Below are 25316 nucleotides of genomic sequence, written 5' to 3' on the forward strand. Positions count from 1 at the left end.
CCAATAAAATAGTTTCCATATCTCCAGAACTCTTGCTAAGAGCTTCTGTTCCTGTAATACTTGATTGTCATGTGAATATATCTCAATAAAATTGCATTACAAAAATAAAATTGTTGTAGTTTAGCTCTGAAGAAAGACAAGGCAAAAATGTTATCCATAAACTTATAAAACCTCAAAAAATATGAAATCCTGTTAAGGATTTGGCATATATAAGGAAAAAGCGCTAGAAGTTTAAATGAATCAATGAAGATGACTGAACTGATTGGTAGAAAACTGAATTACACAATATTCTAAAGGCTGTAAATAATATAGTTAAAACACAATGAAGAAGAAACCCTATTAGACCACCTTTAGCAAATAACGAAAACTACCAAGTGATCAGTACTTTGTGGAGAAATGGATGCTATTCAAGTGTTTTAAAAGAACCTAAACTTAGCTAGGTCAATCCATCCACAAAATAGATTCAAGGGTGAGTCAAAACTTCATTCATATCTTTAAAACGAATGAAGTTGTTTTTGTTTTTGTTCGATTTACTATTATTGCAGCAGTTAAACTGCTTATTCCTTTTTAAAATTAAATCATTTCCTTTTTTAACCTGTGATCTAATTGCAATTTTTAAAACTATTTTAATGCAAAAAAAAAGGAATTTTATGAATGTCATTGCTTTATTGTGTCATTTCCCCCATTTGCAAAGGCAATACTTGATAACTGTAATAATTTTGAAAGTTCAGGAAAAAAATTTAAAACTTGGGAAAAAAATCTTCTCACAATTTCACGACCAAATGGCAAGCTCTGTGAGTACGCACACATATCTCCCTCTAGTCCAAGTATTCCATTTAGAAGGCTGTCTACATTTGTAAATACAGTTTTTAATATCAGATTATATCATAAACTCTTTTACGTGTCATTAAAAACTTTTGCCTGGTGCATGTACCATGACTTGCTCAGTTTTTCTCTTAATATTGAAATATCTTCATGCGTAAATATTTGATTGCATTTGGATTGTTTTCATAGCATATACTCTTAAAAGTAGAATTACCAGGGTATGAATACTTTGAAAGCTTTTGATGTGTGTTGCCAAATTGGATTCCAGAACGTTTACAATAATTTACACTTCCATTAGCATTATGTAAGTGTTTTTTCACTCTCTATGCCAGCATTGAGATGTATTGGTGTTTTAATCTTTGCTAATTTGATTGAACAAAAATGGAATAGATCTTCCTCTTTTTTCCTTTTCTTACTGAAAGTGTTGAATCCAGTTTTTTTTTTAAGTTGACTGTAATAATTTACATTTCCTCTGTGAATAATCTGTTCATTTTTAAACTATTTTTCAGGATTTTGGTGATTTTTAATTCTTATTGATTTGACGAGCTCCTTTCGTATTAAGGATAATAACCATGGTTATTATCATTGGTAAATATTTAACAATCAGCAATCTGGGGGGTAAACCCACCTGGTTTGTAGTGTTTGCCTATTTCTGTGGTGTAAATACTCCCACCCTGACTGATTTCAAACACCCCACGTGACATCACTGAACACAGGAACAGGAAAAGATATACACAATCAGGTGCACACCTTTTCTAGCACACCACTAAAACCCCTGGCAATAACATTTGTTATAAATGTTTTTCCAGTTTGTTATTTATATAGTAATTATATTTATAATGTTTTTTAAACTATTTTTTATAAAGATAAACCTTCTAATCTTTTGTTATTTCTCTCACTACTTTTAAGATTAGAAAGTTCTTCATTCAGAAATGAGACAACCTCCTCTATTATCTTTTGTTTTTATGGCTTAATTTTTTGTCTATATTTTAAACAATGTTTTCTAAAGTTTATTTTGATATGTGCAACGAGGTAAGAATCTAAATTCATTCTTTTCTGAGTAAGTAACCAAAAATGCCAACACCATTTGTGAAATTCTTCCCCCATTGATTTGTGAGCCTCACACACAGCACACTCCTTTCTCACATTTGCCAATGTCTTTGTTACATTACACTGATCTATTTATCTACATACTAGCACTATATCAATTTACTTATTATTTTTATTTAAAATGTTTTAATATCTAGTAGGGCAAGTTCCCTTTCATTACTATTCTTAACCGAAAGCAAAACAAAACAACAACAACAAAAAAACACCTACACACATACCGAAAGAAAAGATAAAAACCTCTAGCTAGTGATTTTGGACATTTTTCTGTCTTCAGTTAAGGCTTTATTTGTTCTTGAGTTGTCTCAATCTGCCAGTTTACAAATGGGCAAAATTCTGAATATGGGCTTTGAAATTTTTATAATTCACTTGCCACAGAAATCCTTTTTTCCTAGTAAAATTCATAAACATAAGTTGAAGCATAGTGCAGCTGAAGCCATAGCTTCAAATATAACAGCTAAGCTTGAAAGTTTCCCAAATGACAAACTGGCTGTTTTCCCAAGTTCTATATTCTTATTTCTGAATGAATACAAATTATTTTTACATAAATTATCCCTAATTTCTCTTTTCACTTTTCATTGAAATATGTTTGCATGTCAAGTAAGACACAAATCTTTGTAGACAGAATTATTTCAATTTTTAAATTAATATATAGTTTGGCAAAAATTTTTAAAAACACTTTTCAAGACCATCAGCCTGGTGGAATAGGAAGGTCATCTTTATCTCCACAATAACAAGATACAATGAAAATATCATTTAAAGATATGCAAGAATAAAATCTGAATACATTTGAGCCACAAATCTCTCATGTTCTCTAAGAAATCTAGAACAATAAGCCTTTTTTTACTTTGCATGTGTGAAATAGATTCAGATTTGCTTGTGTTAATTATGTTAGCTTCATTGTGGTTCTGAGTCAATCTGTAAAGAGCCTTGCCTGATGCCATATTTAAAAAATCACTGTTTTTAAACTTGCCACCATTTGTGGAATAGGTTTTAGGGAAAAGCTTTTATATAAGTGATAGCCACATGGCAACCCATGGCCCTACCAGATCAATGGATATGTTTTGTTTGGCCAATATAGTGTTTATAAAAGAATTTTTAATAAGATGCCAATATTTAAAAATTGAGAGATTTCATATAAAGTCTGGAATCTGGCTCCTTCTGAAACATGTTCCCACCTGGCAACAATTAGCTGGAATCAATCTGTGCCACCTTCCCTAGGTGGGCAGGGGTGGCCTCTCTCTGAGATGGGACCTTCTCATTCATTTCATTATCAGCCAATCTATAACAATAACATCCTATGTATTTGTTTTTGTAATCCCTGCTTTAAATGATGCTTTCGTATTATGTATCATGGGAAATTAATGGGAATTTTAACTCAAAATTACAGGTTTTAGAAGAACAAATAAGAGTCCGAGACCAGGTAGCCACAGGAAATAATTCTAGAGTACAGGAGCTAAACATAAAACACCAACAAGGAGTTGGAGATCTTCGAGGAAGAGTAGCCAGGTGAGAAATACCATATTAACTAGTGTTTGCAGTCAATTCCTAGCCACCGAATTCACGTTCCCAAATAACTTCCTATTGCAGAAAACATTGTAGTTGAGAAAGTATATCCTAGAACTTTGAAGGCTTCATACTACATGTATTCTAGTTTGCTAATACTGCCAGAATGCAAAACACCAGAGATAGATTGGCTTTTATAAAAGGGGGTTTATTTGGTTACACAGTTACAATCTTAAGGCCATAAAGTGTCCAAGGTAACACATCAGCAATCAGGTACCTTCACTGGAGGATGGCCAATGGTGTCCGGAAAACCTCTGTTAGCTGGGAAGGCACGTGTCTGGCGTCTGCTCCAAGTTCTGGTTTCAAAATGGCTTTTTCCCAGGATGTTTCTCTCTAGGCTGCAGTTCCTCAAAAATGTTACTCTTAGTTGCACTTGGGGTATTTGTCCTCTCTTAGCTTCTCCGGAGCAAGAGTCTGCTTTCAACGGCCATCTTCAAACTGTGTCTCATCTGCAGCTCCTGTGCTTTCTTCAAAGTGTCCCTCTTGGCTGTAGCTCCTCTTCAAAATGTCACTCACAGCTGCACTTAGTTCCCTCTGCCCATCAGCTCATTTATATGGCTCTACTGATCAAGGCCCACCCTGAATGGGTGGGGCCCCGCCTCCATGGAAATATCTCATCAGTTATCACCCACAGCTAGGTGGGGCGCATCTCCACAGAAACAATCAAAGAATTACAATCTAATCAACATTGATAACATCTGCCCACACAAGATTACATCAAAGATAATGGCGTTTGGGGGACACAATATATTCAAACTGGCACAACATGTAAGATCCAAGATTTCTATAGAAGTCCCCTATACAGAATGTCAAATTTGTTTACATCTCAAAGTGACCAGGATCTTGTCTTTAAAGCCCTCAATGACCCAAATGCCAACACCCATACATAGATAGGCACACCCTAAAAATCACATATAAAATCCCCAGATGTGTCAAATTTTAATAGTATTTAACGTTAAACATTTACAAGAATTACGTATAAATGTTAGTAATGAAAGAGATTTACTGAACATAGATAAGGGTTTGAATTACATCTTAATGAGATTTCTAGATCAAAAGAATTAATGTTGGAATTGACAATAGCAGGACTACTGTGGCAGACACATCAAATATGACTTGTGAAGGGCCAACTGTGGATACCTTTCCATCTCGGCATCTTCTGTCAGCAACTCTTTTCTTCCTCCCTCCCCGAATACCCCTACCTCCCTCTTGTTGATCCACTCAGAAGTGTTAATGAACAAATAAGAATTAGATGCTCAAGACAAACCTCTCCTACCGTGTCTGTCCATTTAATTCAACAAAAATGTATTGAGCACTTAGTTCATGCCAGGCAGTGTGCTAGGCTTTGAGGATTCAAAGACACAGTGGTCATCCCATAACTGTTCACAATCTAGCTGGGAAAAATGCTCCATCTATAAACAATGAAGTGAGCACTCTGACAAAAGCCTGGGAGGCTATGGAAATATCCAAATCAGAGTGGGGCATGGGAAGACTTACCAGAGGAGGTGGCACATGAGATGGCCAATTTTGAAAGATTATTAGGAATTAGATAGACAAGGAAGGGTGGCAAAGACACTTTATGTTGGAGGACAAATACGTGCAAAAGAACCAAGAGGTGAATAACTGTGACTTGTTCAAGGGCTTACCTGTGAGAAGAGTATTTTGGTTGTAGTATTTTGGGGGTTGCATTTAAGATGAGATAATAGATAAAGCTAGAAAACCAGTCCAGAGTTGGATGATAAGGGGCTTTGTAAGCCAAGATAAAGAGTTTGTACTTTATGCTGAAGTTTAAAAATAGCCATAGGAGAATTCTAAGTAAGGAGGGTGATATGATCACATTTAGTGACATTCCAGTAGCAGCTGCATTACGGAGTACAGAAAAAAGGCAAGAAGGCCAAAGGAAGGCTATTACAGTAAGCCAGCTGAGCAATGGCAGGGACCTTAACTAAGGTACTAGCCACGGTAGTATGGCAGGGGACAGACAACACAGACTTTAGGAAGGTAGACTCTATAGGCTTAGTGTGTCAGTTTGGATCTGTTATGTACTCCAGAAAAGCCTATGTTCTTTTTTTTTTTTTTTTTTTTTGTTTTTTTTTTTTGTTTTTTTTTTATTAAATTCAGTTTTATTGAAATACATTCACACACCATACAATCATCCATGGTATAGAATCCACTGTCCACAGTATGATAACATAGTTATGCGTTCATCACCACAATCTATCTCTGAACATTTCCTTACATCAGAAAGAATCAGAACAAGAATAAAAAATAAAAGTGAAAAAAGGACACCCAAATCATCCCCCATCCCACCCCATTTGTCCTTTAGTTTTTATCCCCATTTTTCTACTCATCCATACACTAGATAAAGGGGGTGTGATCCACAAGGTCTTCACAATCACACTGTCACCCCTTGTAATCTACATTATTAAATAATTGTCTTCAGGAGTCCAGACTGCTGGGTTGGAGTTTGGTAGTTTCAGGTATTTACTTCTAGCTATTCCAATACATTAAAGCCTAAGAGGTGTTATCTATATAGTGCATAAGAATGTCCACCAGAGTGACCTCTCGACTCCATTTGAAATCTCTCAGCCACTGAAACTATTTCATCTCATTTTGCATCCCCCTTTTGGTCAAGAAGATACTCTCAGTCCCACGATGCTGGGTCCACATTCATCCCTGGGAGTCATATTCTGCATTGCCAGGGAGATTTACAACCCTGGGAGTTGGGTCCCATGTAGGGGGGAGGGCAGTGAATTCACCTGTCAAGATGGCTCAGTTAGAGAGAGAGAGGGCCACATCTGAGCAACAAAGAGGTACTCAGGGGGAGACTCTTAGGCACAATTATATGTAAGTTTAGACTCTCCTTTGCAGTAACGAGCTTCATAAGGGCAAGTCCCATGATTGAGGGCTCAGCACATCAAACCGCCAGTCCCAATGTTTGTGACAACATCAACACCAGTCCATGTGAGGATGTCCAACACATCCGCACCTTCCCCCAGATCCTCGGGGCTGGGGAGGGGGAGGCTGTAAATATATTTTTTTATTATCTGCCCGAATTACTCTGGGATGTGTCACTATTTCACTCCAGCCTATACTAACCTACCGTATCTCAATTCCTATTCAAAATTCCATGCAATTGTGGTGTTTGAACAAATCAACTGTAGAGTTGTACTGTTTAGAAAATTTAGACCCTGTACCAAATAGATATCTCTTCCCTTGGTCTCATATAGAAGTTGAAGTTTTAAAACACAATCCGTTTCAACTTTTACCCTTTGGCCTGGCTTGCCCTGGTCTTAACCAGACCTGATTCATTCATATCACTAATTGAAGTCTGGGCTCTTTTTCAGCTTTTTTTTTTTTTTTTAACAGTGGCTGTATGCACTAATACTGACATTCATATCTGCCGAGCTCTAGCTCTGAGTTTCAGGTGTCTCAGAGATATGCATTGTTCCAGAGACCAATCAGGTTATACGCTAGGGGATCAGCATCTCAAAGTTTAGAGATAGGCATTACAATTCAGGGATAGAGTTAACTGCTGTAAGAGTTTACAATCTAGGGACTCTTACAATTATTATGTCCACATTAGGCTATGTTCTAAGATTCAATTCTGAGTTTACACATTGTAGTTAGTCCATATTGGTGAGGCATTAAAGTGTTTGCCTTTATTTCTGGTGTACTTCACTCAAATACTGTGTACAGGATCCATTTACCTCGTTGTGTGTCTCACAGCTTCACTCCTTCTTGTAGTTGCTCAACCTTCCACTGCCTGCGTACACCACAGTACTTTCTCCAGAATAGATCATATGCTGGGACATAAAACAAGCCTCAATAAATTTAAAAAGATTGAAATTATTCAAAGCACATTCTCTGACCACAATGGAATACAATTAGAAGTCAATAACCATCAGAGACTTAGAAAATTCACAAATACCTGGAGGTAAACAACACACTCCTAAACAATCAGTGGGTTAACAAAGAAATAGCAAGAGAAATTGCTAAATATATAGAGACGAATGAAAATGAGAACACAACATACCAAAACCTATGGGATGCAGCAAAAGCAGTGCTAAGGGGGAAATTTATAGCACTAAACGCATATATTAAAAAGGAAGAAAGAGCCAAAATCAAAGAACTAATGGACCAACTGAAGAAGCTAGAAAATGAACAGCAAACCAATCCGAAACCAAGTAGAAGAAAAGAAATAACAAGGATTAAAGCAGAAATAAATGACATAGAGAACAAAAAAACAATAGAGAGGATAAATATCACCAAAAGTTGGTTCTTTGAGAAGATCAACAAGATTGACAAGCCCCTAGCTAGACTGACAAAATCTAAAAGAGAGAAGAACCATATAAACCAAATAATGAATGAAAAAGGTGACATAACTGCATATCCTGAAGAAATTAAAAAAATTATAAGAGGATACTATGAACAACTGTATGGCAACAAACTGGATAATGTAGAAGAAATGGACAATTTCCTGGAAACATATGAACAACCTAGACTGACCAGAGAAGAAACAGAAGACCTCAACCAACCCATCACAAGCAAAGAGATTCAATCAGTCATCAAAAATCTTCCCACAAATAAATGCCCAGGGCCAGATGGCTTCACAGGGGAATTCTACCAAACTTTCCAGAAAGAACTGACACCAATCTTACTCAAACTCGTTCAAAACATTGAAGAAAATGGAACACTACCTAATTCATTTTATGAAGCTAACATGAATCTAATACCAAAACCAGGCAAAGATGCTACAAAAAAGGAAAACTACCGGCCAATCTCCCTAATGAATATAGATGCAAAAATCCTCAACAAAATACTTGCAAATCGAATCCAAAGACACATTAAAAAAATCATACACCATGACCAAGTGGGGTTCATTCCAGGCATGCAAGGATGGTTCAACATAAGGAAATCAATCAATGTATTACAACACATTAACAAGTCAAAAGGGAAAAATCAATTGATCATCTCAATAGATGCTGAAAAAGCATTTGACAAAATCCAACATCCCTTTTTGATAAAAACACTTCAAAAGGTAGGAATTGAAGGAAACTTCCTCAACATGATAAAGAGCATATATGAAAAACCCACAGCCAGCATAGTACTCAATGGTGAGAGACTGAAAGCCTTCCCTCTAAGATCAGGAACAAGACAAGGATGCCCGCTGTCACCACTGTTATTCAACATTGTGCTGGAAGTGCTAACCAGGGCAATCCAGCAAGACAAAGAAATAAAAGGCATCCAAATCAGAAAAGAAGAAGTAAAACTGTCATTGTTTGCAGATGATATGATCTTATATCTAGAAAACCCTGAGAAATCGATGATACAGCTACTAGAGCTAATAAACAAATTTAGCAAAGTAGCGGGATACAAGATTACTGCACATAAGTCAGTAATGTTTCTATATGCTAGAAATGAACAAACTGAAGAGACACTCAAGAAAAAGATACCATTTTCAATAGCAACTAAAAAAATCAAGAACCTAGGAATCAACTTAACCAAAGATGTAAAAGACCTATACAAAGAAAACTACATAACTCTACTAAAAGAAATAGAAGGGGACCTTAAAAGATGGAAAAATATTCCATGTTCATGGATAGGAAGGCTAAATGTCATTAAGATGTCAATTCTACCCAAACTCATCTACAGGTTCAATGCAATCCCAATCAAAATTCCAACAACCTACTTTGCAGACTTGGAAAAGCTAGTTATCAAATTTATTTGGAAAGGGAAGATGCCTCGAATTGCTAAAGACACTCTAAAAAAGAAAAACCAAGTGGGAGGACTTACACTCCCTGACTTTGAAGCTTATTATAAAGCCACAGTTACCAAAACAGCATGGTACTGGCACAAAGTTAGACATATAGATCAATGGAATCGAATTGAGAATTCAGAGATAGACCCTCAGATCTATGGCCGACTGGTCTTTGATAAGGCCCCCAAAGTCACTGAACTGAGTCATAATGGTCTTTTCAACAAATGGGGCTGGGAGAGTTGGATATCCATATCCAAAAGAATGAAAGAGGACCCCTACCTCACCCCCTACACAAAAATTAACTCAAAATGGACCAAAGATCTCAATATAAAAGAAAGTACCATAAAACTCCTAGAAAATAATGTAGGAAAACATCTTCAAGACTTTGTATTAGGCGGCCACTTCCTAGACTTTACACCCAAAGCACAAGCAACAAAAGAGAAAATAGATAAATGGGAACTCCTCAAGCTTAGAAGTTTCTGCACCTCAAAGGAATTTCTCAAAAAGGTAAAGAGGCAGCCAACTCAATGGGAAAAAATTTTTGGAAACCATGTATCTGACAAAAGACTGATATCTTGCATATATAAAGAAATCCTACAACTCAATGACAATAGTACAGACAGCCCAATTATAAAATGGGCAAAAGATATGAAAAGACAGTTCTCTGAAGAGGAAATACAAATGGCCAAGAAACACATGAAAAAATGTTCAGCTTCACTAGCTATTAGAGAGATGCAAATTAAGACCACAATGAGATACCATCTAACACCGGTTAGAATGGCTGCCATTAAACAAACAGGAAACTACAAATGCTGGAGGGGATGTGGAGAAATTGGAACTCTTATTCATTGTTGGTGGGACTGTATAATGACTCTGGAAGTCAGTCTGGCAGTTCCTTAGAAAACTAGATATAGAGTTACCATTCGATCCGGCGATTGCAGTTCTCGGTATATACCCGGAAGATCGGAAAGCAGTGACACGAACAGATATCTGCACGCCAATGTTCATAGCAGCATTATTCACAATTGCCAAGAGATGGAAACAACCCAAATGTCCTTCAACAGATGAGTGGATAAATAAAATGTGGTATATACACACGATGGAAAATTACACGGCAGTAAGAAGAAACGATCTCGTGAAACATATGACAACATGGATGAACCTTGAAGACATAATGCTGAGCGAAATAAGCCAGGCACAAAAAGAGAAATACTATATGCTACCACTAATGTGAACTTTGAAAAATGTAAAACAAATGGTTTATAATGTAGAATGTAGGGGAACTAGCAATAGAGAGCAATTAAGGAAGGGGGAACAATAATCCAAGAAGAACAGATAAGCTATTAACGTTCTGGCGATGCCCAGGAATGACTATGGTCTGTTAATTTCTGATGGATATAGTAGGAACAAGTTCACAGAAATGTTGCTATATTAGGTAACTTTCTTGGGGTAAAGTAGGAACATGTTGGAAGTTAAGCAGTTATCTTAGGTTAGTTGTCTTTTTCTTACTCCCTTGTTATGGTCTCTTTGAAATGTTCTTTTATTGTATGTTTGTTTTCTTTTTAACTTTTTTTCATACAGTTGATTTAAAAAAGAAGGGGAAGTTAAAAAAAAAAAAAAACAAAACAAGGAAAAAAAGATGTAGTGCCCCCTTGAGGAGCCTGTGGAGAATGCAGGGGTATTTGCCTACCCCACCTCGATGGTTGCTAACATGACCACAGACATAGGGGACTGGTGGTTTGATGGGTTGAGCCCTCTACCATAGGTTTTACCCTTGGGAAGACGGTTGCTGCAAAGGAGAGACTAGGCCTCCCTATAATTGTGCCTAAGAGCCTCCTCCCGAATGCCTCTTTGTTTCTCAGATGTGGCCCTCTCTCTCTGGCCAAGCCAACTTGAAAGGTGAAATCACTGCCCTCCCCCCTACGTGGGATCAGACACCCAGGGGAGTGAATCTCCCTGGCAACGTGGAATATGACTCCCGGGGAGGATTGTAGACCTGGCATCGTGGGACGGAAAACATCTTCTTGACCAAAAGGGGGATGTGAAAGGAAATGAAATAAGCTTCAGTAGCAGAGAGATTCCAAAAGGAGCCGAGAGGTCACTCTGGTGGGCACTCTTACGCACAATTTAGACAACCCTTTTTAGGTTCTAAAGAATTGGGGTAGCTGGTGGTGGATACCTGAAACTATGAAACTACAACCCAGAACCCATGAATCTCGAAGACAGTTGTATAAAAATGTAGCTTATGAGGGGTGACAATGGGATTGGGAAAGCCATAAGGACCACACTCCACTTTGTCTAGTTTATAGATGGATGAGTAGAAAAATAGGGGAAGGAAACAAACAGACAAAGGTACCCAGTGTTCTTTTTTACTTCAATTGCTCTTTTTCACTCTAATTATTATTCTTGTTATTTTTGTGTGTGTGCTAATGAAGGTGTCAGGTATTGATTTAGGTGATGAATGTACAACTATGTAATGGTACTGTAAACAATGGAAAGTACGATTTGTTTTGTACGACTTCGTGGTATGTGAATATATCTCAATAAAATGAAGATTAAAAAAAAAAAAGATAAGGGATCAGTGAGAAGCCACAAGGGACAAAACGTAGGGGGGAGAAAATGGCTTTTTTGGAGTCTGGGAATGGGTGCCTGCTTTTCCGTGCCCCCACTTCTCAGAGCCCAGCCCTTCTTTAGCACCCCAGCTCCCCAAATTAGTTAATTAATTTGTTAATTAATTCTGCAGTTGAGGCTGGGTTGAGCCTTCCTTCTTGCCCTCAGCAGATTGCTATTTTTGGGGATTTTTCCCCCCTTTCAGGGAGCTGGCAGCAAGACAGCCTGTGAGGTCTGGCTGGGGAGAGGTGCCAGACCCCTGGTCCAGGGAACTTAACAATGTTCGCTGCGATCTCAGCTTTTCCTCCAATTCCAAACTTGCATCTGATGTGTGACTGGTTACTGGAGACCCCGAAAACACTGTTTCATATAGTTCTTGGGTAATTGCCAGCTGCTCTAGGGGAGAGACAAAATTCTGCACCTCACCACTCCGCCATCTTGCCCCACCCCCAGCCTATGTTCTTTTAATCCAATCTTGTGGGGGCAGACCTTTTGTGGGTGGGACATTTTTATTAGGTTGTTTCCATGGAGATGAGACCCCACCCATTCAAGCTGGGTCTTAATCCCCTTAATGAAGTCCACTATGAGAGGATAAAAGGCAGAGATGTTTTTGGAGAGAGCAGAGAGAAGTTAAGAAAGAAAACACCCCGGGAGAAGTAAGAAGGACCCACAGAAACTAAAAGAGACATTTTAAGTCCAGAACCCAGGAGAAGAAGGGTCAGCAGACATCGCCATGTGCCTTCCCATGTGACAGAGGAACCCCAGATGCCATTGGACTTTCCTCAGAGAAGTTTCTACCTCTTGATGCCTTAATTTGGACATATTCATGGCCTTAGAACTGTAAATTTGTAATTTAATAAATCCCCACTGAAAAAGCCAACCCATTTCTGGTATTTTGCATTCCGGTGGCATTAGCAAACCAGAACACTTAGTAACTGAATAAACGTAGAAGATGAGTTAAGAGTGAGTCATGTTTCTGGCTTAGGTGACTGAATACTCATGTCATTCAAAAGAAAAGGCATTTTGTAATATGTGCTTACTTACATAACTACACAATTATTTATATTTCATAAATATATTTGTATGTCTTAAAATATATAAAATTATGCATTTTATTATATAATATTTTATACATAAAAAATAATTCTTAATAATATTTGGGTAAGTTATGAAGCAAGATAATAAAACAAACATCCACAAACCTATCACACTACTTGGATGTGCCATGTTTTTGCAGAAAAGATAAATACCAAATATTTGTTTTGAATGAATGAGATTTGGTTCAATTTGGTGGCATGCTGATGAAAATCCCAACATCTATTTCTTGCTGTGAACCACTTACAAACTCATTATTTTGCTCGTGTAAATCTTATTTTACATATAGAACAAAATAACAAACAGATTTAAATGAAGCCTAGAGATACATGAAATTATACAAGAAGAAGGTGGTAGGTGACTCTGTTTGCCCTGCTCCAATTTTACTTCTCTTCCAATTCAATCTTAAGCAGTGATTTTAGTACAAGGTCTGATTTTTCTTTGAAATGGCTCCCTTTTATGGAAAAGTTCTGAAATGTATTTCATGATCTGAGATGGAATCTGGCTAAAAGCTATGAGACTTAAATTTCCCCTTCTCTTCTACTTCTTTTCTGACAGTATTTAGATAGATAGATAGATAGATAGATAAATCTAGATAGATGATAGATGGATATATGGATGGAAGGAAGGAAGGAAGGAAAGAAGGAAGGAAAGCAGGAAAGAAGTGAATGAATGAACATAAGCAAAAGACCAAAGGACTAAGGGATATAACTCATGAGAGGAATTCCCCAGAAAATCAAAGGAAGAATTCAAACCAGTTTCTTCCGGTTTCAAAGAATTTAAGAGACAACAAAAAGATAAAAGAAAATTGCTCATTGAACAACCACATGTAATTTTGTTCCTTCAAAAAACCTTACTGAATCTATAGTAAAAATTAGATTTTCTCTTTAAGATGTAAACTCACAAGGACAGGGGATATCAGCATAGAAATCTTGGAACCTAGAAAGCAGATGGACATGTGGATTAGAACACTTAATAAGGCCAATTTTAAAGCTGTGCAATAAGTTAAGAACAAGCTGATTTTATGCAACAGAATTCTCAAGAACCTTAGAAATTGGCTGTGCCAGGAACCCATGAAACTGTGGGTAAAGGTGAGCGGGGCACTCTAAAAGGAGTATTAGTTGAAAGGTTTTGAGTAGCCCTCCTCTGATCTATACTACAGCAAGTGCCCCTTTTGCCACATAAAAAGATATCCACCTTCCCCATAAGCAACCACACTTTTTTTCCTTGGGAGAGGGTAAAACAGAGGTCCTTTGGATAAGAGGTTGAGTAGCACAGGTTGAGGGGCAGAAATACAAAAGACTTCTACTCTGCTCCACCTCCGAGTTCTCTTTCCTGACTCAGCTCCCAGAATGCTAGTATGTAGACCTTTACTTTCAATGTAGGAGAATCTAAGGGTACTCTCTAGGGAATATAACCAACCCAAGAGGAAAGACCTAAAGATGACTCTGGGAGATTCCCAACAAATGGCCCAGATCATGCTAGAATGAAATGTAGCATCTACAGGCCCCACTCAGATTTTCAGAGCTTCCAGTCAGCTTTTCAGTCACCTTTTCTAAAACATGAGTAGAACACCAAGGATTGTCAAATATCTGGGGAAATCCTCTAACATGACTAATAGACCTAAAACAAACAGGGAAAAAAAGGCAACTTGGGAGAAATAGAAACTATACTAGGGGAAGGATATGTAAAAATAATAATAATGATAAAAACTATCATTAAATCATTGATATCCTCAGAAAGATAAAAGAAAATAATGAAATGTATCCATGAAACAAGAACAGTATGCTACAAAAAACCATTCAGATAACAAGATTATTGCAGAAAAGAAAAATGCAAAGAAAAAGTAACTCTTCCACATCATAGAGGAAAAATCCAGAGAAGGAAAACAGGAAAGAAAAAAATTAAGAAAATTAGAGGATGAGTGTTGAACATCTGATATCTGATTAGCAGGATTTCTGGGGTGGCAGGGGGTGGGGATGGGAGGCAGAGAAAAAGAGAAACTGGAGTGGAAGAAATCATCTCCCCAAAAAGTCAAGAAAATTCCCTAGAGATACATGAGTTGTGAGATCAAGAGTCCATAAATTTCAGAACACTGAGGGTGAAGAGAAGATCCCACAAACTTTCAAAAAGAAAAATGGTTACATACAAAGTATGAAGAATTAGAATGGCTGTGGACTTCTCAATAGCACCATTGAAAGCAGAAGACAATGCCACAATCCCTTTATAATCCCAAAGAAAAGTGTTTCTAACCTAGAATGCTATATCTAGCCAATCAAAGACATGTTCTGTGTTAGGTATTACTATATTTATCTCCCATGAACCCTTCAGCTCAAGAAGGATTAAAAGATATGCTCCACCAAACTAATGGAGTAAATCAAGAAAAAGGGAAGATAAGAAGTCCAGGAAACAGGAAATCCATCTCAGCATAAAAAGAAAGCAATTTTCAAAAATGACAATAGAAAGAAGTCCTACATAGGGGAATGGAAGTCTCTAGGGGAGATGTCTCCAAGAAAAACATTGAAATTGATCAATTACTTGATACAAATGACCTCTAAAAAATTCTATTAAGAGGCTTTTGGATGATATGGAAAGGTATAGATACAAATAAAAATCAAATTTTACAAAATGGTAATCATTAACTCCAGGGAAAACAAAAAGTAGGAAAGTAAAGAATAATTGTATACTTCAACATTCAGCTATGAATATTATTTTCATTGGCATAATAATATAAACTAAATATTGATTTAACAAAAAATTGTAATGCAACTACTTTGAGAGGATATAGAGGAAAAACAGAGGACATGACAGCGTAAAAGAGCTGAATCTTCCTCTAATTAATAAAATTCATAAACGCCAGAAGAAAAGCCTACAAAATTCAGGATTACCTCTAAAGAGAGGGATTGAAGGAAGTAAGGAGAGGCAAGGTAAGGAACCACTCTAGTTAGTTATTATAGACTTTTAAACTATAGACATGTTTCACATTGACAAAATAAAAATAATTTTTAAAATAAGAGCTCAGAAGATAAAAGGTAAATTGGAATTGTTCAGGGATAAAGTGAAAGAAAAAATTAAAATATTAAGAGCTTAAATCTACTTTAGAATCTCTTAAAATAGAATAATTACAACTAAAAAGTTATAGAAAAACTCCTACTGTGAACAGTTGATTGTACATCATGGATGATTGTATGGTATGTGAATATATTTCAATAAAAATGAATTTAATTTTTAAAAAAAAGTCATAGAAAAACAAGCATGCACAAATCACACAAAATGAAAATGAAAATAAAATGCTCCCATTCTTGATCAGATTAAATCCATATTTTTTTTCCTCTCCTAATAGCCACCTCATCCCACCATAGTCACCATGATACCGCTTCAAGGAACTAATCAGACAAAATTACCATCTTACTTCACCTTTCACTCAACTCTTTGGAACCAAAAATTTTAAGGAAAAAAAATTCATTTCTGGATCCTAAAAAATGTTGACAGTCATAAAGCAAACAATATTTACAGCACTTAGCATGACAACATGAAAATACAGTTCCTAATAAATATTATTTGATGACAGTCAAAACAGTTATTTTATAAAATGACAAACATCATAGTAATCTCTGGTAATTCAGATATAAAAGATACAGTCTTTCAGCATGCTTTATCTTATCTTTTATGCATATATTAGAGTGTGTTGAAACTAATAATTAGTACAATATGTAACCTGTTCTCTCCCAAGAGGGGTCATTAGTGGTGGTACGGGTGGGGGACCTTTGCATTTTGTTTCTTGATATGATGGAAAAATGGTTCATCTTCAACTCTAGCCCCACCTAAACAGAATACCTTCCCTAAAATACCAAAAGCAACCTTACGAACAAAAGCTTCATTGACATTTTGGTGTGAATGGTTTTTGTCCTGATATAAGACAATACTTGACTGAGACCACTCAAGGAACAGGAGTTTTGGCTGGAGCTAAGGTGGGGGCTGCAGGGGTTGAAAATAGATTTGAAAACCTTGTTGGGCTAGGTCAACTTTTCTAGCCAAAGGAAGAATTGGCTATCTGGGGACCAAGGAAAGAGAGTAAAAGGAGGAAAGTGGATTCACAAAGTGATAAAGGAGAAGAAAAATTTTCAGTTTTGCCTAGCCACAGGCAGCTCTCAGTGTATTCCTAAAACATCAAAACATATTGGAATTCCTATGATTGAGTTAATGTGTCAGGCTGAAAATCTAAAACTTCCCCCAATTTATCCTAATGTCCCCATCTAAACTATTCCAATCGTGGTGCTTTGGTTTGGGTCAATGTATCATCATCCAACATGGTTTCTCTCCCATCAGAAAAAGGAAGAGGAAAAGGAAGGAGATTCCTATACGTGCTCCTACATCTATCAACTCATTATTCAAAGAACTTTAGAACTTTCTTATCAAATGAATACACAGCTTCTACTGTAGTATTAACAATGTTACAAGCCTATTGATCTCACAACCAGTTTCCTTCTTGCCAGTAGATGCGATTCAAGCATCGTGAAGCTTTCTGGAGACATTCACTTCATCCGGCACGAATACCGGCAGACTGAGAAAGCAATGCAAGAGCTCATGTCTGCCTTTGAAACTGTTTCTAAGAACTTGGATATGAAGGTACTGAAAACAGATTATATTATATTATGTGTTACTGCCAGAAGGAAGACCATTATACCTTATCAAGATGCCCATTCAAGTGATAATTGTTTTAAAGAACTCTTTTTTTTGGAAAAGATTTAAATACAACAGCTCAGGAATACACACCATAATAAGTACAGATATTTAATGAATTCCTCCTGTTTTCCAACAAACAAATATTTAATGAATTCCTCTTGTTTTCCAACAGAGCTACACCCTTACTTTCTGGGTTCCCCTCCAAGGCTGGAAAGCCAGGGATTATAAGTAAAGGAAGTTACCATTATCATAATTCCAACATTATGAGTTGATCGTGTTATATCCCTGCTTAAAATCTTACGAGTTTTATCTCCTACAAGTCCTTTGGCCTGGACTTCAAAGACTATGTTAATACATTTCCTAACAATGAAACATTCTTGCATTTCTGTAATGACAGTTATACAATCATGTAAAAATTCACTATTTCATTTTTCATCTGAATTCAAAAGTGAAATTCAACTATAGCTTCTCTCTCTCTCTCTCTTTAATTGCCTAGGGTTTTTTTAAAAATGTAATGAATATACATGGTCCAAAAAATATAAGAAAATACACTCTCTGAGAATGCTCTCCCCACCACCCACCATCACCATACATAAAATTTTTTTTGCCCCTCACAGGTATTCATTTTTATTAGTCTGTTGTGGATCATTTCAGTTAGTTTTTATGCAGGTGAAAGCAAATGCAAATATATATTCTTATCTCCCTCTTTATTACACAAAAGATAACATGATATATGCTGCTAAGCACTTGGCTTTTTAAAAAAAAAAAACTAAACAAATATATCTGGAAATGTACCTGTGAACAAATATGAAATCCAATGCATTATTGATATGAAGACTATGTTTGGTCTCAGTTCTATCCTATTATTGATATTGATAATTCTGAGCCATCTTTTTTTCTGGTACGTATTGTGTTCTTTCAATATGTGGATTCAAGTTTTCTATTAATTCAGGTAAGTTTTCTAGAATTATACTTTAATATGTATTTACTTCCATATCACCTTTGCTTTTCTTCTATAGCTATAATTTTCTATTATCTTTTTTATGTTTTTTCCTCCCTTACTGTGCTTTTATAACACCTCTTCATCTTGTACTTTTTGTGATAAGTACTTCACTTATGAAATAGTTTTGTCTTATTCTTCTATTCCTTTCCTGTGTTTTGGCAGGTCCCATTCCCTATCATCTTGCTGTCCAGCCATCTCTTCCCAGAGTTCTTGTTTTTCTACTTTGTGATCTTTCTTCATATTTGCAATCGCTTGATTAAGTTTTTAAACTTATTTTAAAATTTGGGGTTATAACTTTCATCTGCTTTATAAACACATTTTTGGTGATTTTCCATTATCTTTTGGAAACTTGTGCTGCTCTTTTGCACATTTTTCTTTATAGTCTCCTTGAGTATTTTCCCTTATTTGTACTCATATTTGACAAATTAGATTTTGCAGGGGGCTGGGCAAGATGGCTTTCCAGGTTTCCCAGCTCAAAGGCTTATTCCTCTTTTGCTACAGTGAAGGACTGTGTTGCTAAAGGATGGAAGTCATGCCCCCTCTGAAGTGAGAACTGAACTTGGTTCAGGAGGGTGGACACCAGCCCTGGGGTTCCTCCGTTTCTTCACAGGCCACCTCTCAAGGGAAACAGCTGCTGTCTTCCAACTTAAAATCCTCACTTTTAGAAAGTATACCTAGTTGGCATTTGCTGAGATCTGCCATCTCTGAGTATCCCAGAAGCTTCTTTTGCCATCTCTGTCCTTCCCAGTTCTAGTATCCATTAAGACACAGCCTGTTCACAGCTATTTCCTCTCAATATAGGGCTCTTCTCTGGGAGTAAATATTTGTTGGCAATTTTGCTGCCATGCCAAGCCCTCTCCTTACTATCTGTTCTGCTCTGAGCACCTTCACGACTTCTCACTCAGCCTTTCCAGAACTTACATATAATATGGCATTTGTATGGTTTTTCTCTGTCTCTTAATTTCATTGAAAACATAGTTTGTGGGGAGTTTTGTTGTTGTGCCATCACTGTCTGTTGGTCTGCCTGCCTGTTTGTTTATCATTTTCCCTGTTGCCCTGCCTAGTTTCCAGGAGACAAAATGGGAAGATTCAGAAACTAAGCAGCCACCACCTTCCTACCAGAACCAGAATCCTTAGAGAGATGGTTTCATAGTTAAGCTAGCTTTGGGGAAAGAAATATTTATTTCTTGAAAGACTAAATAATAACTTGCCTATAAAATTGCATGTCCCTCAGAAGGGTGACTCTTTAACCATCTTTTTAGTTTCCTCCATGTTTTTGATCTCTCTCTTTTCTTTCTCTCTAGGAGTCATTCATTTTTTTTCACCCTAAATCAACCATTTAATTTAGATTTTCATATGTATTAGGTGAGTATAAAGAGGGAGGCAGTTTAGCACAGTAGAAGAAAGTATGGACCCTGTAATCAGACTGCTAGGGTTTGAATCCCAAATCTGACCTAACTTACTAGCTGTGTTATTTTGGGCAAATTACAAATCTGTGTCTCATAGAATTGTCTTACACACAACAGTTCTATTATACTTTCCATACTCCGTAGATCTAGGTCATTGGCTCTTTTCTTGTTCTTAATTTAATTATTTACATTTTCTCTCTTTTCTTCATGTTTAGAGTAGAACAAGGTTTGCCTAATACCTTTTCAAAGAAACTGCACTGGGATTTACATATCAATTCTGTAGTTTTTTTTCTGATTCTTATTCATTATTTTATAAAAATGTGTGTATTAGTTTTCTCTTGCTGCCATAACAAGTTACCACAACCTTAGAGGCTTAAAACAACACGAAGTCATTATCTTACAGTTTCCGCAGCTCAGAAGTCTGGGTATGCTAGTCTAGAGCCCCTGTTTAGGGTCTCCCAAGACTGAATCAAGGTGTCAGCAGGGCTACATTTCTTTGGGAAGACTCTGGGAATGAATCCTCTTTCAAGCTCATTCAGGTTGTTGGCCAAATTTTTTTTGCGATTTTAGGATGAGGCCTTGCTGGCTGTCAGCTGGGGCTGGTCTTTGCTCCTAGAGGGTACCCACGTTTCTTCTATTTTCCACGTGGCCTCTCTCTAGCAGTGGTGGACCGAGTCCATCTCACACTTCAAGTTTCTCTGACTTCATCTTCTGCCACTTCTCTCTGACTCTCTGACAGTTCTCTGCTTTTAAGGACTTGTGTGATTAGGTTGGGTCCACTTGGATAACCCAGAATAATCTCACTACTTTAGGAACTGTAACTTTAATTGCATCTGCAAAGTCCCTTTTGCCATGTACATAATTCCCAGCTTCCAGGGATTAGGTCATAGACATCTTTCTGCCTGTTGCAATTTGTCAATTCCTTCATTCTGATTTCCATTGGTTAGGTTTATCATTTCCTCTTTAACTTTGTAAAATGAATGGTTAGTTTGCATAGCTTCATTCTTTCTTGTATAATTTAATGCCATAAATCTGCCTTTGATTATAGATTTGACTGTGTCCTTTGGATATGTAATGTTCTCATTATCATTATTTTCTAAGTAAATTGTAATTGCAGTATTGATTTACTCTTTGACATTTGTATTGGTCCAGATCCTTTGAGAAGCAGATGCCAAAAAAGCAATTAGATGTACCAGAGATTTATTGAGAGAAAAATTCTGATGGAAAACAGGGAGGGAGCTGAAGGAGGTGGGGAGAACCTTCAGATCACAAGACAGATCTGGCTCCTGTGAAGAAGATGAGGAAGGAAGGTCATAAAGGGTGAAGCAGTTCTAAGAAGATTTCATCAAGGCCAATGGACAGTCCTTGGACCATAGTCACCCTTCAAAGGAGTACCACTCAGACTTTGGCTGGGAGCAGCCTGAGGAAAGCGGAGCCTTTACATATGGTAATGGATTTTGAGCACAGCAGTCAGGGCCCTTGACCAATTATGCTCCCTGCATTAGGAGATCTGAGAGGTACATTTGCTTGGTCCCCAGAACACTGGAATTAATGAATATTTTTTTACTCAAGTGGTTAGATTTTTGTTTCCTTATACTTTTATTATCAATTTCTAGTTTTAGTGCGTAGTAGTCAGAGATAATGGTCTGTGCATTTCCTTCTTTGGGGAATAATTTGAGATTTCTTTATATGCTCATGTATGCTTAGTGATTGAAAATGCTCAATGGTTGAAGGTGCTTGGTGGCTACTGGACAGGAATGAGTATTTGCAATTTACGTTGTTTGTTATGTAAATTATTAAATAAACTTTATGTTTCATATCTTCCTATACCCTTATTTTATTTATATTTTATCTATTTGATCAGTAAAGATTCAAGAGAAGTCATTTAAAATCCCTAACATATCCTCTCTGTTAATTTATCCTTGTAACTCTGCAGTAGTGGCTTTTTAGTTCAAATAAGGTAAATAAGTCTTCAAAGCTCTTTATTTTTCAATGTGGATTTTACTCTTCATCTATAAAAATGACCATCTTTGTTCCATTTAACATATTTTGCCTTGAATTACATTTTATCTAACATTAATATTACTGTGCCTGCTTTCTTTTCAAAACCTTTGTGAGAAGTACCTTTACCTAATATTGTCTTTTTAACATTTCCATCTTTCTTTGTGTAAGGTGTATCTCTTGTAATAGCCATTCATGTGCTATTGGTTGACCATCCAACATTTATCTATTCCAACCCATCCATTATCCACCTCTTTCTTTTCTAAAGGAACTGATTTTAGTTAAGTGTCTTCTATCCTCTGTATGATTATCTGTTTCAGAGTTCAATTCTGTTTGGCCAAAGCCAATCACGTATTTTCATTCCCCTTGATAGTTTTTAGTCTAGGCATGATTATATACTGCTATTCTACATCTTTTTTTTTTTTTTTTTTTTTATGAAAAAGTTTTACTTTATTTTATAAAACAGTAATGGTTTTCAGGATATTTATTTTACTCTTTCAAAGCAATGCAAGTACAATGATAATCATTTGAATAAAAAGTGCCCGGCTTTATGAATTTATTTTTAACACACTGAAGGCATACTGTTCACTGAAGGTAGAAATATGTGCTCCAATTATAAAACATAACATGTAAGAGTAAATACACACAACTGAATAGTCATGAAAAAATAGAGGATTAATCAAAATATTCTGTTTAAAAATATTAAATTCAAGTTACATGGAAATTTTAGGCATAAAAAATCATACTGAATAATCCGACTGCCTCTTTGGTGGCCATTTCTGGAAAACAAATACTAACTTTAGTTAAAAAGTTAAACTTTTAACTTTTCTTTTTCAAAAGTGCTTTCACAACTTCATATTCAAATTAAAATAAGATATTTTAATGATTCATTTCAAATACTTCATATAGTTCTTATCCCAAGAAATCTTCTTGTGACATATAAATTAATCTGCTAAAGGAAAACAGTAAGAAAAGACAATTTTCAGAAGAAAACAGTTCAATTAAATGAGAGTCAAAGTGTGATCTTGAGTTTTCTTTTTTCCCCTCCCCATCGTTTCTTTTCATATTGCCTTTAGAGACTGAGAACAACTTGTCTACATTTTCCCCTCTCAAATCTCTCTTGGTTGTGATATAGGATAGGAAAGCACTAATATCACCCTCCCTCCATTTCACCTGATGGGAATATCTAAGCCCAAGCCTCACTCCTCTCTCTCCCTGGGCTGCAATAAGGCACACTGTAAAAGCACATAGTCTATAATTACTTCAGCAAAAAGCAGACAACTTCTCTAATGATTACTTTGCTGTATTGTTTTGCTGCCTTAATACCAGCAAACCATTAAAAAAATAAAAAACCTGAAATACAAACAGTCCCTAAATAAATAATCATTTAAAAGTTTGGAAAACAGAAAGTAAACCACTTACACTCTCCCCTCCATTCCTACTTCACACAATTCCTTTTTTCCCATAATTATCCAAAATATAAACCTAAGTTTTCACCTCTACCATCAAGTTAATGGAGTCAGTTATTTGAATCAAAGGGTTAGAAACTCTGGGAGACAAGCAGGAAGTTGCAGGTCTGCACTTTTTATCAATCATTCTTGCCTTTCCCGTCTTCAGTCGGCACACCCAAAGTGCTGGAAGGAGGAGGCAGCCCAGGGGAGCTTGTGGGGTGCACCGGGGTGGAGGAGGGCAGGGAGGGCACGGCCGCACACAGTAGAGTCCGCTCCAGTTTTATCACTCGATGGGGTGTGGCCTTCTTGTCAGAGAGCAGGACCTCTGCTGGGAGTGGGTGTGGCGCTCCATTTTCAGCTCTCCGGTTCCCCCGGAAGCCTGAGACTCCGCTGACGGGGCTGCTGGGGCTTTCCACAGTGCAGAGCGCGGCGCTGCCCTCTGGTCGCCGGGGCTTTGAGGCCGGTTTGCTGTCTCTCCAGACCAGGCCTGGGCAGCACCGGCTGGAGACACCCGGATCGACGCTGAGTTCTTGACCTTAATTTGGGTGCTTGTGGATGGGCCCAAAAATCTTACTGGCTTGGGACCAATCTTACAGTTCACACCTTCTTCCTCCTCTTCATTTAAAGTTATCAGGCGCCTTTTTCGAATTGGGGCCATGTGTCGCAGGCTTCCAAGTAGAGGCCGCTCTTCCAGAGTCCAACATTCTATCAGTTCATGAGGCACCCGCCAGTAGCTAACACCTTTTCCTTCCCAGGCATCAAAGGCATCCATCATTTTCTTCAATTCTGCTACTGAGTAATAGCTCCAGATGTACTGAACATTATTCCCCACCTCTCTTTTAAAAATGCTTTTGCTGTGAACTCTTCCTCCCAGCTGTTTATCAATAGCATCTGTTCCATCAGTTTTTGTGGCATATACACCAATAATTCTACTCTCACAGCTTGCACCAGATGTGTTAAGATAGTGAAGAACCCAAACTGTTGGTTTATTGCAAACTAAACCATATGAATCACAGAAGTCTGTTAAAGCCTTAAAGAATATGTCTCCATTTCATTGGCCAAGTGGTCGGACAAGCTGTATGGATATGGGATGCCAAAGTAATCAGCCTCTTCCTGCAGGGCAACACGGGTTTGCTCATCTGTGGGAATCTGAACTTCCCCATGAAGGTAATCCAAAAGGAATTTAAACAGATGTCCATCACGGTCAATAACACAAGCCCCTGACTCATCTGTTTTTAGAGGAAAACGACCACTGAACATGGATGCCAGCATCGAGTCCTTAAATCGGCACAAGGACTCACGCCTGGCTGTGTAAACACAGCCGCCCACGTTCAGTCGAAGAATATCTAACTCATCTTCTTCTGCCTTGCGGCCTTCCATTGCTCCCATGGACTCCCTGAAGTTTTGCCTCAAAACACTTTCAGAAACTGTGCAACAATGGCGATCCTGGGAATTTCCTTCTGCGCCGGGCCCAGCCCTCAGCGCCGCAGCCGGACGCCGCAGCGCCCGATACGGAAGTGCTACATCTATTTTTTAATCCAGTTCCTTTAACTAAAGGAAATTCCTCAATTTTCTGGCAGTGTGGAATGTACTTTGATCCTAGCTTTCAGAACTGGAAATTTGTTTTTCATATCTTTTTATGCCCTAATTCATTTCACTTTGGATTCATTTGTGCTATGTCAGAATCCTACCTCAATTATTAGTAATAATAATAATTATTAATTCATTTAATTATGCAATAATTAAGATTTTAGATCAGTTATGTGTATTTCCCTCAGAGCTTTAATTGTGCATTTAAACAT

The 25316-nt window shown here is 37.1% G+C and overlaps 1 protein-coding gene across 1 annotated transcript in view; it reads left to right on the plus strand.

The window, feature by feature from the left end:
* FAM81B (family with sequence similarity 81 member B) overlaps positions 1 to 25316 on the plus strand; it is a 72887-nt gene that overhangs the window by 27068 nt on the left and 20503 nt on the right. Inside the window, exons 4-5 of the mRNA XM_037800882.1 lie at positions 3323 to 3441; positions 17464 to 17593. Of these exons, the coding sequence (XP_037656810.1) occupies positions 3323 to 3441; positions 17464 to 17593 (249 nt within the window). The remainder of the gene's footprint in view (positions 1 to 3322; positions 3442 to 17463; positions 17594 to 25316) is intronic.

The sequence above is a fragment of the Choloepus didactylus genome, chromosome 13, assembly GCF_015220235.1.
Source record: "Choloepus didactylus isolate mChoDid1 chromosome 13, mChoDid1.pri, whole genome shotgun sequence".
Classification (NCBI taxonomy): domain Eukaryota; kingdom Metazoa; phylum Chordata; class Mammalia; order Pilosa; family Megalonychidae; genus Choloepus; species Choloepus didactylus.